The 14,943-nt window shown below is 42.3% G+C and overlaps 1 protein-coding gene across 1 annotated transcript in view; it reads right to left on the reverse strand.

Annotated features, from left to right (window-relative positions):
- Nucleotides 1-14,943, reverse strand: part of slc16a10 (solute carrier family 16 member 10) — a 34,060-nt gene that overhangs the window by 8,148 nt on the left and 10,969 nt on the right. Inside the window, exons 2-3 of the mRNA XM_041958592.1 lie at nucleotides 7,882-8,026; nucleotides 4,912-5,341 (exon numbers count right to left, since the gene is read on the reverse strand). Of these exons, the coding sequence (XP_041814526.1) occupies nucleotides 4,912-5,341; nucleotides 7,882-8,026 (575 nt within the window). The remainder of the gene's footprint in view (nucleotides 1-4,911; nucleotides 5,342-7,881; nucleotides 8,027-14,943) is intronic.

Raw genomic sequence — 14,943 nt, forward strand, 5'->3', positions numbered from 1 at the left:
GCTCTGATGTCACAGATTACTGAACAAGCGTGAGGAGGAAATCTATAATCCCTCTGTCATTGTGACCACCGGGGTAAATGCTACTGAGTGTATCAGGCAAACAGAAGAAGGCATTCGCTATTGAACTCTCTGACTCGTTCACACGCTGCATCAATTATGTCTGTTATGTATTCGAGGCTTCCTGTGAGGTTGCAGGATGGTGTTGTGTCGCATGTGTACTCATTACAAATATAAAGCAAGAAAAACAGAGTGCTCCTCCTCTGGCTTTAAACAGATTTAATGGCCCTGTAGATCCAGCAGTGGCTCTCGTGCTTCAGCTTGTGTCATGCTGGCGTTCATGGAGCTTTGGCATTTGGACATAAACTGATCAACCGTTGCTGACAGTCAGTCTGTCTCCAGTCTCCAAACACTACTGCACCTTATCTGTCCCCCCCACATGACTGTACAATGACAGAAATGATAATACATGATGCAATTGTCCACCAATGTCCTGAGGGACTGGCCAAAATTTGAAGTTTCTATGCGAGTAAGTGTTGGTGGAAAAAGTAGTTCTATTTAAACTGACTGATGGAGCAACGATGCTTATCAGAGCTGCATAGACGTGTACAAAGATCGCAGTAGGACGCAGTTTGACTGTTTGCTTTTCGAGGGCGTGTATGTGTCTTTGATCACTTTCAGGAACTCAAGCTCACTTCCATGTGATGTAACTCAGAGCGTGGCAGCAGGCCTTGTGGTGTGCGACATCAAAACTCTACAAAATAAATACACACAAAAACAAACATGAGTTCCATGCTGGCAGAACGCTTAAACTTTTAATCACTTCTCAGCTCTGCCTTTCGTTAGATCTAACCCCTGCTCTTCTGCTACGCTCAATCACCTCCTACATTCCCCACAATGCATTTGAACTTCAGACCTTTCTGCATCCACCATGACTGATTATATTACGATAGAGTGATGCCATGGAAGGGGGTATTCAGAGTGAAAAACCTCTTACAGCAGCAACATGTCATGTGGCTGCAATGCATCATGGTCTATTGAGGCTGCAAAATGACAGTTCTCAGGAAGAGGAAGAATTGTGATAGAAGCTTCATTTGATGGGCTGTCAGGGATAGAGACTATAAAACCTGGTGCTGATTTTATACATTGTTGAATCATTTCCATTAATAAAGGTCTAGTGCTATTTTATTTTTTTCTTATCGTCAACAAACTACATGAAAGACCGAAACCATCATTGATGTTAAGCAACACATGACAAACAACATGACACATCACCAATTCGCTCCTAAAAGCTGCTTTACTAGTGTGTTTTAGGGTCAATTTTCCCTTTCAGAGCCCCACTGTGCATCAGCCCACATTCTCTCTGCTCTCTCTTCTTGGCTGTTTAATGGTCATTAAACATCTAGTGCTGCTCCAGCCCACACACGGCAGCCCTGCAGGTGCTCCTCATTAAACACACGGAAACAAGCTCATTTCTAAAGTAGAGGCAGCTTTCTAAAGAAAAGTGCCACTCAATATGCTGCTAATGTCAGTCTGTTATGATTCAGCAATGCTCATTCAGCAACATGCATGAACAATCTGCAAAGATCAAACTTTAGAGAGTAAATTCAAACTCCTTTCCAACCCTGCCCTGCAATACACTACCACACATTTAATCAGTTCATTTAGAGGACAACCACAGCCATACCTGATCTTATCTCTCATATCAGCAATACTGGAAAAAGTGTGTGTGTATGTGTGTGTGTGTGTGTGTGTGTGTGTGTGTGCATATATTGGGCTTTACTCTTGATATGGAAAAAGGAAAAACACACATGAAACTGGGCAGTGTGGCTCTTAAATGCTGCAGTCAGCATTTTATGCAACAAAACATTAACTCATGCATGCAAACACAGCAGAGAGCGAAGAGCGAAAAGCTGACTAACGTGCTGTTTGACCTATGCTTTTTCTTTCTTCTTCTCCCCATGCAGTGTCACAAGGCCAGGGCTTGGCCTTGAATGCAGGGAAGGGGGATCTGTGTCTAGGGCAGGCCGGGTGCTGGGGCCGTCAGGCCAGGGGCGGCGCTGAGGCTGCAGCCGAGCCCCTGCAGTGTCCCAGTCTGAGTAGTAGACACAGGAGAAGTGTTGGGAAAACACAGGCTGGGATCCCTCCAACAACAGAGTCATCATGTCCAAATAAACAGTCACCTCTTGAGTCTGTCCAAGACATCCAGGCCCGGCTGTCCGGCCCTCCCAAGATGTCTTCTCCAAAATCATATTTTTCTATCTTGTAGCCAAAAATAAAGGGAGATTCAGGGAAAGAGACGCTTGTTTACAGAACTGTGTCGTGACTGAAATGAGAGCTGCAGATTGAGTCTTCCTGTCATATTTGGTTACATTCATGAGGACCACACAGCTGAAGTATCTCATGTGGACACATGTTGCTGTGAGGGAATTACAAAGCTGCTGCTGATATACAGTTTGTGGAATGCGGTCACCTTAACGGCTACATACTTCAGCATATAAACAGTAAGACTCAGTGTAACAGTCTGGAGTATGTTCCATTCAGGTGTCAACGGATAATTCGCTATTAGGTCAACAGCTCCTAACTGAAAACTTTTACTCACTTGCCTCTGGTGGTTTCTAGCCTTCCAGATGGTTTTGTTTTTATTTGTCCAGATATTTAGATATCTGTTTCTAGATTTCTGCCTCTAACCCAATAAAATGGAGCTGTGTGGTGCTCACAGCATTGAAAACGTTTCAGACAGCGTTCTCAGGGTAAGGAAGAGGTAACTGATGAATGAGAAAACATGTTTTTGATAATATGGGTTAAACCGGCTCTTTAAGGAGGTAAAAAAAGAGCCTGAAAAGTTGTCAATATGACCATCAGGCAGTTCTAGTTTATCCAATAAAGTCTAAAAGGGCTTCAAAGGTTCTTCAGCTCATATAATTCTGTCAAACTACAAAGAAAGAAAGAACTGTAGAATACGAAAATGCCCAAAACACACCAAAGAGATTTTGGTATTAACATAACTCAAAGTTACTTTGTTGAGTTTTTGACCATCAGTCTCAAAGTCTTTAAAAATGGATCCCCAAAAGGAAGCACATGCATTACACTCTGATCGACTGTTAATGACTGTAATGTGCCAAGAAACACAGCAATGTGCCAAAATCAGCAGGAAAGAAGAATACTCCAGGTGGCAGGTGGCTGTGGCGCGTGTTGAAACATATCAAGCCACTGGCAAGAGGAAGCAAGAAGAAGACTGGTAGCTGGCAAACATATGTAAACTATGGAGATTTTAAAATATTCAAAAAGAGAGAAAATGCCTTCAACATGTTTGTTAGTCCTCAAGGATACACACAGTGTGGTGTGGTGAGAAACACTGAACAATGACATTGTAAATATCATAATAATAATAATAGAGAGAAGAGGAAGAAGAAAAAGAATGATCATAATAAAAAGAAGCACTTTTCATGCTGAAGCACAAAGTGCTTTCCAGATTAAAGGATGTACAGAAGGATAAGAATCATTATGTTAATGAAACAACAAACAAGAAGTTTAGATGATTGTAGTGAAATGAGGGGCGGGCCATAGGTGATGCTAGCTGTTGATGAATGGAGCCAAAAATTAGGTGTAAGATCCAGGTAAGAAGAAAACCAGTCCAGTGCAACTCCAGAGATTCCTGTCAAAGGCTCAGCAGCACCAGGACAGCGCAGTGTCCAGAGTCTGCAGCCAGTAATAAATCATTTGTCACACAAAGGACTTACTGTGTAGCTTTCTAAAACCAAGGAACATTTAATTTTATTGAGCAGTTGAGGTGTGACGGCTTCTGTGGTCTCTTTCAAAAATTGTGGAGAGGCACAGTGTGACAGTGAGAAGGTGCTGTATGATGGGAGTTAAACAATTCAAGCGCAAGCTGGGGATATACACAGATCTTTTTAATAAACAAAACCTGAACCTACTGGAAAGCCCCTGATGGAAAGATCACTCACATATAGTTCATGGGTAAACACTACGTCTAATGTGTGGCCACGGTTAAGCCCTCGCCAAAAGGGCTGCACTTTAATGTATGTTTGAAGACTGCAGCCAGAGCTCCTCCACAACCACTGAACCGAGGAGAGGGAAGTGATTCACAAACAGGGGTCTGTTTGTTAACACCGGTTACCCACCAGAAACACAAAGAACTTCTCTTTCTTAAAGATTAAATTAATTCTCTACTGAGAATTCATATAATGTTCCTGCTTCAGTTCATTCGTGCGCATGGATTATGAGACTCATTTTGCTGACAGTCTGTGAGGTATGGAGAATACCTCACAGATATTAAATTAAATTAAATCAAATTCATTTTAGATGTAAATTTAGCACTTTTCTGACCACCTCTATTATATTATAATAAGAACATGCTAAATCCTTAAATAAACGATCCAATGTTCTTAAGAGTGCCTTTTCTTTACTCAGACCTTCCTAAGAGACAACCTTATATACTCTATGTTGATAAATACTGCAGCACAGTTAAGAGTCATAAACCAACTCAGGGTAACACTCTGTACCATCGCTGAATGCCTGGAAGATTCTGGCTGGGGTTTAGACTTCTCTTCCTCTCACCTTTCATGTGAAGAAAACTCACATTACTTGTACGTGTTTTGATATCTGTGTTGTTGAAGCTCCCTAGTTGAACTCTCACCCTTATTCCTCCTTCATGCCAATGAGCACATCCAAAACATGGGATTTGGATACTGGGAAATCACACCATGGAATTCCTCTGCTAATATTTATGCTCTGCTATTCATCATCGGACTGATATTTGGCCCAGAGAGTGGGGCGATGATACCCAGCAACACAAACAGCACATAAATACATGTGTGTGAAGGTTAAAAAGATCAAATTTGGTTGAGGGAGCAGATGAATGAAGAAGTATGTAGAAAATGTAAAACTTACCAGGTGAACATAAGGCACAAAGTAGCCGTAAAGGGCTGCAGGGATACCAAAGGCCCAAATGCGATATCCCAAAGACTTCCAGATATTGATGTTGAAGATCTGGTTCATGGGCGGGCACCGGCCGCCTGTGCTGGTGTTGGAGGGCTTGACTGGCAGCAGGGGCTTGTAGGTGAAGCCGGCCAGCATCAGCACAAACATAAGGATGCACAGGACACGCATGGTGTTCTGGAGACCCACTTTGTCCAGCAGGCCCGACAGCACGAAGGGCAGGGTGATGGTGAAGATGCTGCTGCCGGCGGTAACGATGCCGTTCACCAGGCCCAGGCGCTTCTTGAAGTAGTGGCCCAGGATGACCAGGCTGGGCTGGTAGGCGAAGGAGCAGCCGCAGGCAAACACGATGCCGTAGGTGAAGTACATGGGGCCGAGGGACCTGAGAGTAGACAGAACAACAAGTCGCATCACTGAATGTATGCACACAGAAAATAACCAGCGACTGATTTCCATTAGTGCTCCTAAACAACTTGTCATGACACTGGCTAAAAGAAAAGTTGTGAAAACTCTGAAAAGGTCACTAGAAAGCCATGTGAGCTGTTCATATATGGCTCATGATGCAGTGTTCTTGCTGCAGGGAAGATCCATCAACCAGATAACTCATCGAGACAGAGCAAGTAAAACATGTTTTGCTTTGGTTGGTCGAGCTTTGCTATTTGTTCATTATCTGCACATTCAAAGGCTACATAAATAATTCTCCGACAGGAAAAATAGACTTGTTGACTGCTGTTGCGAATAAATGCTTTATGTCTAGTTATGCTGCCTACTTATCCACCAACAGCTTGAGTAAAGCTGTTCAGTTTCCAGCAGCAGTTGATATTTATAGAATATTAGATGGCTGATGAAGGAGTCACTCAAGGATATACAATATTAGTCCCCCTTTTTTCATAAAAATTATTCATTAAAATTCATTTTCCAACTCAGCCTTGTGATTTTCATTTTTATGTTGACGACACCGTCTTTTTACCTCCAGACATCTCAGTCGCTTAAAGCATCTAAAAAGATAATGTGTATGCATTAGGAAAGAGCATGGTGCTTTGATGTTGCTGCTCTGATTCATGCTCTTCATGCATGCTCTGAACTGCAAAACACGCTGATGTTAGAGACACTCATTCGTCACTCCAGCCCCTGGGCCTTACGTTTGATCCGGCCCCCGAAGCGACTTTTTTCTGCGCTAAAAGAAAACCCCTCAAAACAGTGGACTAAAACACTGTTGCGGGTGGTCTCTGAACACAACATACATACAGTGGCTACATAATATCAGTGATGTGCATCATGACAACTGTCTGCAAAATCATTGCAGTTGAAAACACACTTAACTGAATGAGTTCACTGTGAAATTCATTTTATTCATGTAATATTTTCCATCAGCTCCATTTAATTTTTTTGGAATTCTGTGTTTTATGATTTAAGTTCAGACATTGGAAATTTAAAGAATACCAATGAATTTGAACACAACGTGGCACTGTTTTTTCTTCTGATCTTCCCTTTGATCTTCTGCAGGACAGCCTCCACATGCAGCTCGCACACATGCGAAGTGGGTCTGATGGAGGCTACTCTCATTTTTTTCCAACAGAATATCTGACTGTGTGCAAACAGCCACAAAGTCTTCAAAAAACTTTTGTCTGGCATCTGCCGATGTGGTTGCACTTCTGAGAGTTTGTTGAAAGGATGCCAAGTTCTGCAGCATTCTGTGTTTTACAGTTGATTCCATTTTCCTCACCAACGTGCACAAGTCCATCCGGGCTTTCTGCATTGCAGAAATCACTGGGCCTAGATAAGTTGCAAGTACAAATGTACTTGGATAAACTTAACACTTATCAGAGAAGTGTGAATGCCCAACAAGCAGATTTCACAAGACCACATTCTGACACAGACACTGCTTTGCAGGCAGGTTTGTGGTGAGCGAGCTAATAGCCAAGAAGCTGAAACCTCACTCAGAAGGAGAATTTATGAAGTAGCGCTGTGTTGCTGTTGCAGAGCTGCCAGAACCAACCACACAGAGTAAAACTGTTTGTCTGGAATAATTCATAGAGAAGAAGGACAACCTGATGTGAACTCTCAGAGCTGAACCTCAAGCTCCATAACTTCTCTGCTCTATGCTTTCTAAAGTGAAATCAAGTGAGATTAAAGCTGTGGCAAGTGCAACTGGAAAGAAGTAGCAACACAAATAATGCAAGAACAAAAGCCTGCTGTGACATCTGAATATGCTGGTGAGTGAAAACTCCAGCAGGCATTTGGTGAAATGTTTCAGGACATGGAGAGTAAATAAAAGGAACTGAACATATTTGCTGCACTTAACTGATGTTGCAACAAGATGAAGTCATTGAGCTGCAAAGCAACAAGCTCAAAGCTTCCTCCGATTTCCTACAGCTTTAAAAAACACTCAGCTCAGATCAGTCCACATGCTGCTGAAGCTCTCTGGTCCAGAGAAATAGACATATATTTATTACTACTATTATTAGGCACAATTTTTGACCACCAAGCGTTTCATCCTGGGCAAAATGCACCAAACAGCACATTCAACAAGCTAAAATCATTTATGTCTAAGGTCCACATAAATACAGGTGGTGCTTCCAAAGTCCTGTTGAAGGTAAATAAATCTGAGTGCCTGCTCTAGAAAATAAGTTGCCAACAGTGAAATCACATGACGAAGAAATTCTGCACCTTGCACTGTCTGCTGCAGAACCCAGCTGTCAGCCAGCCCTGTGTCTGACAGTCACTTGATAAGCAGAAATTTGACTGTTTTCTTCACTGCTTATTGCTTCTACATGTGATAATAAAGCTTTATTTATTGTTATTGTTACGTGTTGGCTAACTGATATTCTTAACTTGAAGGAGTGACGTTGCTCACGCCCCCACTACTCTTGTAGGTGTAGGTGTCATGTATACTGTATGCAGCGGTGATTTCTTCCTTACGTGACGAAGGAGCTGGCCAGCAGGCCTACCAGGCCGACGGCAGCGCCTCCCACTGCAGTGACCCTGCAGCCGAGGACGTCGGTGAAGACGCTGACGATGGGAGAGCAGAAGAAGATCATCCCCATGGAGAGGGAGCCCACCCACGCTGCAGGAGACACAGGAAGAGAAAGTAAGTGTGAATGAATGGATGAGAAAATCTCACAACAAGCTGTAATCCAGAGTGATCATCATGTCACAATCAAAACAGACAACTGTCAAAGACACCAAACAAAGTGTCTCCAGGAAGACGCTCACGACCAAACAAAGCCTGGTGATGAAAAAACAGGACGCTGTTGCTCTTGTATCCATGAACACATTCAGTCACTGGCACCCACTCACATGCACACACACACACACACACACACACACACACACACACTACACTCACTACTCATTAATACTGTGCATTCTTTGTATTTGCATCAATTTGTCTTTGTAGCCTTGAAAGAAACATGTTTGGTAAATGCTATGGAGACACCACTTGCCTTTATTAGAGCAAGCTTGCAATGATTGAGACACATATGGAGTGGGCAGGAGGGAGTGATCAGGAAAACACTGAGGTGTGATCTTAACACTAAGCACAAAGATAGCACAGAGATATCATCTTGGGTACTTCACTTGGTGACGACAAAAAATGACCCAGGCAACAAACATCTAATAGTGTTGTCAGTCAAATCGCAAAAAGAGCATTCCAACAATAGGTTCAGGTGGGGGTGAGCAATAGGAAGAAAATCTTTAAATTCAATTTAAAACTAAGGATAAAATGCAAAGAATAAGATTTTTATATTTGGCTAATTCAGAGTACTAAATGTGACAAATAGGTTCCTTCATTAGATTGATGCATATATCCAACAGAACCATGAAGCTGCCCTGTTTGTTGATCAAATACAACTAGCGATATTAAAGAGATAGCTACGCCACGATAAACTGTACAGCATGATCTTGACTGTTACTACACAGCGGGTGAAAACAGCTGTATAATATCTTCTGTGGCTCTCGAGGAACTTTGACAAAATAACCCGAATGATGTCATCAAGGTTATTTAGGCCTGCGCATTAAGACTACACATGTAAAACAGAAAGCCTGTTTTATAAATGGGGAGTGGAGTTTGAGAGACATGGGTATTCACCAGGGGGTAACAAAAAGTTGTCACTTGTTGCATTATGGGAAATGCAGGACCCAGTGTTTTTGGAGCTAGGGATTACTAAGGAAAATGCAGGACATCGCTGCTGCTTCAACTTTGACCATTCTTTCTTTTATCTGCTTCATGAAAGTCCACCCACTCTATGAATGTGTATAAAAACTGAATCATTAGAGTAACCCTTTAACACTGTCATCTTTCCCAACCCTAGGTTCAGGTTTGTATAAAATCTCTTGTGTAAAGCTTTACTGGGGCTCACTGGCCAACCTCAGGAAGACTAGATTGTCTTTTTCAGGCAGAAAAATGTTACTAGGCATCAAAGTGTGTCTTTCATTCCTTCCCTTCAGTATTTTAGATGTTTTCAGTCGATTGTTACCAGAACAGAAAACTGTTTGTTCATTGTTCAATATAACCAAAGTTATTCGCTTTTGATTGCATGTCAGATCTGCCTTAGAGGAGTCAGAAGAGCTAAAACTCTGACCATCAGGGCGACCACAGGAAGCATCCGCAGCATTTGCTTCATGCTTGGTCAGCAGTCTTCTGTGTGTCTAAGGTTAAATGCCACTGTCACATGCTGCAGCTGACCTCCACTATATATTAAGATGCAAAGAACAGATTTATGGCAATGCAGATAGGCCATTCTGAGAGAGTTATAGGCGGGCTTCAATGTAGGATTTATCAAAGAAAAGTAGGATAACTTGTCTTTATAGATAACTATACGCAGACTCAGAGAACTTATAAATCTCAGGTTATTTATTTTGAGACAAATGGCTGGGCCTGTCTGTGCTGAGATATGATGGGAAAAACAGATGTCATGCTGGAAATGGTCCATAAAGAGAAACAGCGTGCAAGCTTTTAGATTTTAAGTTACATGGAGGAAAAGAAGCAAACATGAATGTGGAAAGAGAAAAAAACAAGTAACAATGCTGACAAAACACATAAGTACACAAATAGTGCAAGCCTGAGTGCAGTGCCCTTTGACCATAAAGAGGATGGGAAGCCAGGAGTGAGTGACTTGTTTTGGTAGGAACGACTGCCTGGGGTGCTTTTAGACCTTCACTGGAATCACACATCCTATACTAGATACTGTAGCATTAGGTTACAGGTTAATCACAAGCCCACACGTGTGGCACAGAAGATATAGATGACGTTGTTTTTCTCAATGCTGAGGTAAAGTCAGAGGAAACTTGTGGGAAAATGTAGAGCAGCTGGAGTTTGGGTGTTTTTATTGTCTGTTTTTGACGTGAGTAACAGGAGACAACTGTGTCAGGTTTCAGGGTTATTATTGGTTTCACTGCTGTGTCTTTATTCTCCCTGAATCCTTATCTCACCTCATGCTGTCAGGGTATTATACACTCTCAGGTTTCCCCATAAGATAGAGGTTATGCAGCAGCACAGCAGCTCATGATAAAAAACACCCTGCAACCCTAACAAGATCAATCAGAACTGTGCTGCAGGCAGCAGGACAAGCAGCTCTGTCAGGCTGTATTTGCTAAGAAGACCAAACTGTAAAGTGGATAAAAGTTGAGGCTCAAAATGAGCTTTTATTCCTTAGCAGCCCTGGTGATGATGTTAAAAAAATCTTGTTGTCATGGTACCATCTTCACCATCTCACTTATTATGCTATTCTGATCATGACATAACATGCATAGCTAAGGCTGACGAGAATAGCACTAATGTGGCAGGTTGGACAAATTAAGTTAAATTAGTTATTGCAATGTGTCCTAAGGGGGAACATGGATTCATATTCACACTCAATAGTTATTCAGACAATGCACTAACAACCAAAAATGTCAACCTCATAGTGGTGTAAGATCAAAGGATCACCAGAGTGATTAGGGTTCATCATCTGTGGCAATCCTTTAAGAAAGTGTGAAGATATATTTAACTTGATTATAAAAAAAAAAACCCTTTGACCTGCTGGTGGCATTAGATACAAACTCACAGGATCATCAAAATCACTAAAATTCATCCTCAGGGGACCTGGCATTGCATACCATACCTTGAGACATTTTACTCAAAATCAAAAATGTCAACCTCATAGTGGCACAAAGTGAAAAGCCAGTGGTTCATCAAAGTCATTACGATACATCTGCTAGGGACCTTGAATATCTGTACAAAGATTTCTTGCAATTTAGCCAATATTTGTTGAGATGTTTCAGTCTGTACTAAAGTGACTGACTGACCGTGACATATTTTATACAGAGTTCCTTTTGTAGATGTCATTCAAACCAAAGCAAGTAAAAGTCCGCATTTAAGCATTTTTGTGAAGACATCTGGGGACTTCCCTCTGTATTTCCCACAATGCTGTGCTCCAATTCAGTCTTACACGTTGTACGGATGCTGAAGTTTGAGCGATTAGATACTCATTTGCATTGTCACAAATAGCCAAACTGACTCACTCTCAGTGCTCGAGTGAGTTAAGCCAAACCTGAGGAGGTAATGATGTTACTAGACACAGAGCTGTGTTATCCCTTTGTCAGTTATATTTTCATATGTAAAAATACTGAAATGCAACCTATACTTAGCTACCTTCCTCTCACTCAGTGCCCCGCTCTGGTTTCCCTGTGTGAGCCAACACACTGACAGAGCTTTTTAGGATCTATTCCAGACACTACAGTCAGAAGAATGCACCATATTCAATGGGGTCCACTCTGCCTGGTCTCATATTTGTGGGGATATCAGTCAGCTTTAAGCTACATAATGTAATAAATGGCAGTGAAGAAGGAGGGCAAAGAATCCCTCAAGGACAACAGGAAATTGCTGTTGTGGTTTCATCTGCTGGCTCTCTCGATTTAAAAGCATTTACGCTTCAGACAAAGAGGAATTCCAGTTTGAAAAATGTAATATCAGGATTCTCTTCGTCCCAGTGACATCCAACGTTAGCCGTGGGCGCCGCAGGACACTGACAAACGAGGCAGAGTTGCCCTAAGTCGTCTGTCTGCTTTGCTAAAGACTCCTTGCTGGAAACCCCTCTGCTCTGAACCGGGTCACCCCACACTGACCAAACCTACAGCAGTGCAAGCTGCCTAAAACTCTCGACTCTTGCAAACCAGACAGAATGGATTCAAAGCCAACGAGGTAGCATCTCTGAGAGTTCTTGCAAATCTTTTGTGTTCAGTATTTGCTTTACACGTGTCCAGTTCATCTGCACACACATCCTATCAGCAGTGATCATGCTCGGCCCTCTCATGCTACCAAGAACAGTGGTTTCAAACCTTTTTTATCTGATGTATCCCAACAGCAGTGTTAGCTGCTTATTCGTGACTTTCAGCTATTTCGGCTGTTCATCAATTACTTGGACCTTGCAATTTTTATTCAACTTTTTATTAGTTTTAGCTAACCATGCAGCCATGTGTCTGCTCATTGCTAACTAGTTTTCATGCTCTCATAACTGCAACACATGGTGGTATTGTGTTACAACTATCTCAGGCTGGTAATAATGTACTGTGCAGGCAGTCAATCATAGCTGGTAGCTTTTTCTACTTGTGTTAAATTATTTGAGTTTTCAATGTACACAACTACAGAGGGACCCCTGGTTGGAAATTACTGGTACAAAACATCAAATAAGACCAAGTGCGTAACACATAGAATGGTCCAAATGGATCCCCGATGGCTTCACTTCAATTTGTGAATAAATTCAGAAAGCTTGCAATCAGGCAGCTGGTAGACGAGTTATCTATTAACCAAAGCTAATGGAACAAACAAATGGACAGGCGTGCTTGGCTCATATTGCAATGGTGTGACCCACCATTTTCCTGGCTTGGTCAAATAAACAGCTTGTCCCGGTAGCACATTCTGGGAATCTGTTGACTAAAGATGCTCAGGTTGAAATCTAGTTCCAACATGGAGAATGAAGACAGGCTTCATTTAACACCAGATACCACTTAAAGCTCAGCCCCATGTCTCAGGCTGTTCCGCTGGAATAAACAACTGAGGAGTAAAAGGTGTTAATAAATCAACTGCTCTCGCGGCCAACAAACCAGAAACAGGACCAGGTGCTCCGCTGTATTGCCACATCAACACGAAAGCTCTCCTCTCTCTGGGTGTTTTGCCAGGATGTAGCTGGAATGTTAATGTTCTTACTTTTTTAAATGAATTCTTTGCTATGAAAATGTCCTGTCAATGTGTTGCCTTCCTCTACATTAATTTTCACAGAAGGAAGTGTTGGCCAAAGGGCCTCCTTACTTTATGAAGAGTTGACATATTCTTGTACCACATAAAGAACTATTAATGTCCTTTTATGTCTTTTGAGTTGTGGGATAAGAGCTGAAAATCAGGAATATGCAGCGCAGCAGACGTGGACGGAGAATGTTTCTACATTGAAGAACCACAGCTCCCATGAGCATGCCTACAGATGATATGTCTGAGTGTGTGTAGTAGTACTAGCAGTGTAATGTGTTTTGGATTTTCTGTTGAAATCTGAGCCTCTGTAGGTGGAGCTCTTTGTATTTTCAGTCATTGCGGCTGTTACTGTGAATGCAAAGTATCCAATTCTTCAGTTTAACTCAACAAACCACTGTTGCTGCTGAAAATAAGTACAGCACATCACTTCCTGCACTGCACAGGACAGCTTGCCTCTGTGTCCAGCTTGCTTTTCCAAGAAGCCTCGACAGCAATAAATTCCACGACATAATAAATGTCACGAGCAACTCCAGTATCTTTGAACAGCAGTCGAATTACCTGTGTCAAACTGCTGCTTTATGGTGATGTCCCGTGACAGAGCTGCTGCAGAGACACTGTCACTGTCATGTGTTACAGCATCTACAGAGCCTCCTGTCCAGGTCCAGTGTCACCTGCAGGACAACACAGGTTGCCCCACATTGGATGGGAACATACTGGCACGGTGGCAGGATCTGGACTCACTGGATCTCCACAGGCAGAAGTAATGACAGGGCGGTGCACTTGGCTGAACTGCTGCCGCAGTAGAACCTCCACCCAGGAGCCTCACCAGCCAGCTCACATTACAATCAGAGCTTTAGACCCACTGACCTGGGGTCATGAAGTGGACCGTAATGTACTGAACACACTCTTGGCTCAGAAATAAAGAAAAGCAAAATGAAGGTGTAGAGACCCTTGTGTTTCCCAGCTGGCCTAGCCTTGGATTACCCCCTGAGAGAGTTTTGATTCCTACTGCTTGCTTCATTATAAAAAATGGAAAAGCCACTCTCCTTCTAAGGAAAACAAAGCAGGGCAAGCAGCAGGGTTAATGGGTTTACAAGATGTGGCCTATGTTAGGCTGAACATGTTTGGCACATAGCTGAGACTCATTACTAATGTCCCTCCTGACGAGAGCTGCAGCAACACAAAAACAGCCACAACTGACTTTTGTCTGCTCTGAAATCTGCACCACCGGCCAACATACATGATGGATGAGTCCTTTGAAGATGTTTAGTTTGGGCTTGAATGGGCATGAAGAGCAACCATTTTGAAAGACGCACAGAAGTTGATGTTGAGCTGAATTTCAAGTCGCTGCATGTGTTGCCAGGGCAACAAGTCTCTTATTACTAGTGACTGGAGTGGAAGAGTGGATGGGAGCTCACAGGATTTAAATATAGCCATGTGTTGCAGGGCTCTGCCTGCAAAACTTGGTGTTGCACTGATGCAGTCAAACCTTAATTAGGGAAGCCCCAGTTATTCTGTTACGACAGATCCTGACCAGTTACGATTCTTAATTAATCCCAGGATTAGGCCAACAGCAGGAGGTACACAGCCTGAACTCACTTCATCCAGATTTCACTCTTCAAATTTGATTTTATTGAACAGATATGAAACAAATTAATTTCATGTGTCTCATGCCTCCAATGCATATACACTGATTTTATCTTTGCCTTCAATGTTATTTTGTTAATATTAGTGGAATAGTCTGCCAGTTTAAAAAG

Source organism: Chelmon rostratus, chromosome 18 (assembly GCF_017976325.1).
Source record: "Chelmon rostratus isolate fCheRos1 chromosome 18, fCheRos1.pri, whole genome shotgun sequence".
NCBI lineage: Eukaryota > Metazoa > Chordata > Actinopteri > Chaetodontiformes > Chaetodontidae > Chelmon > Chelmon rostratus.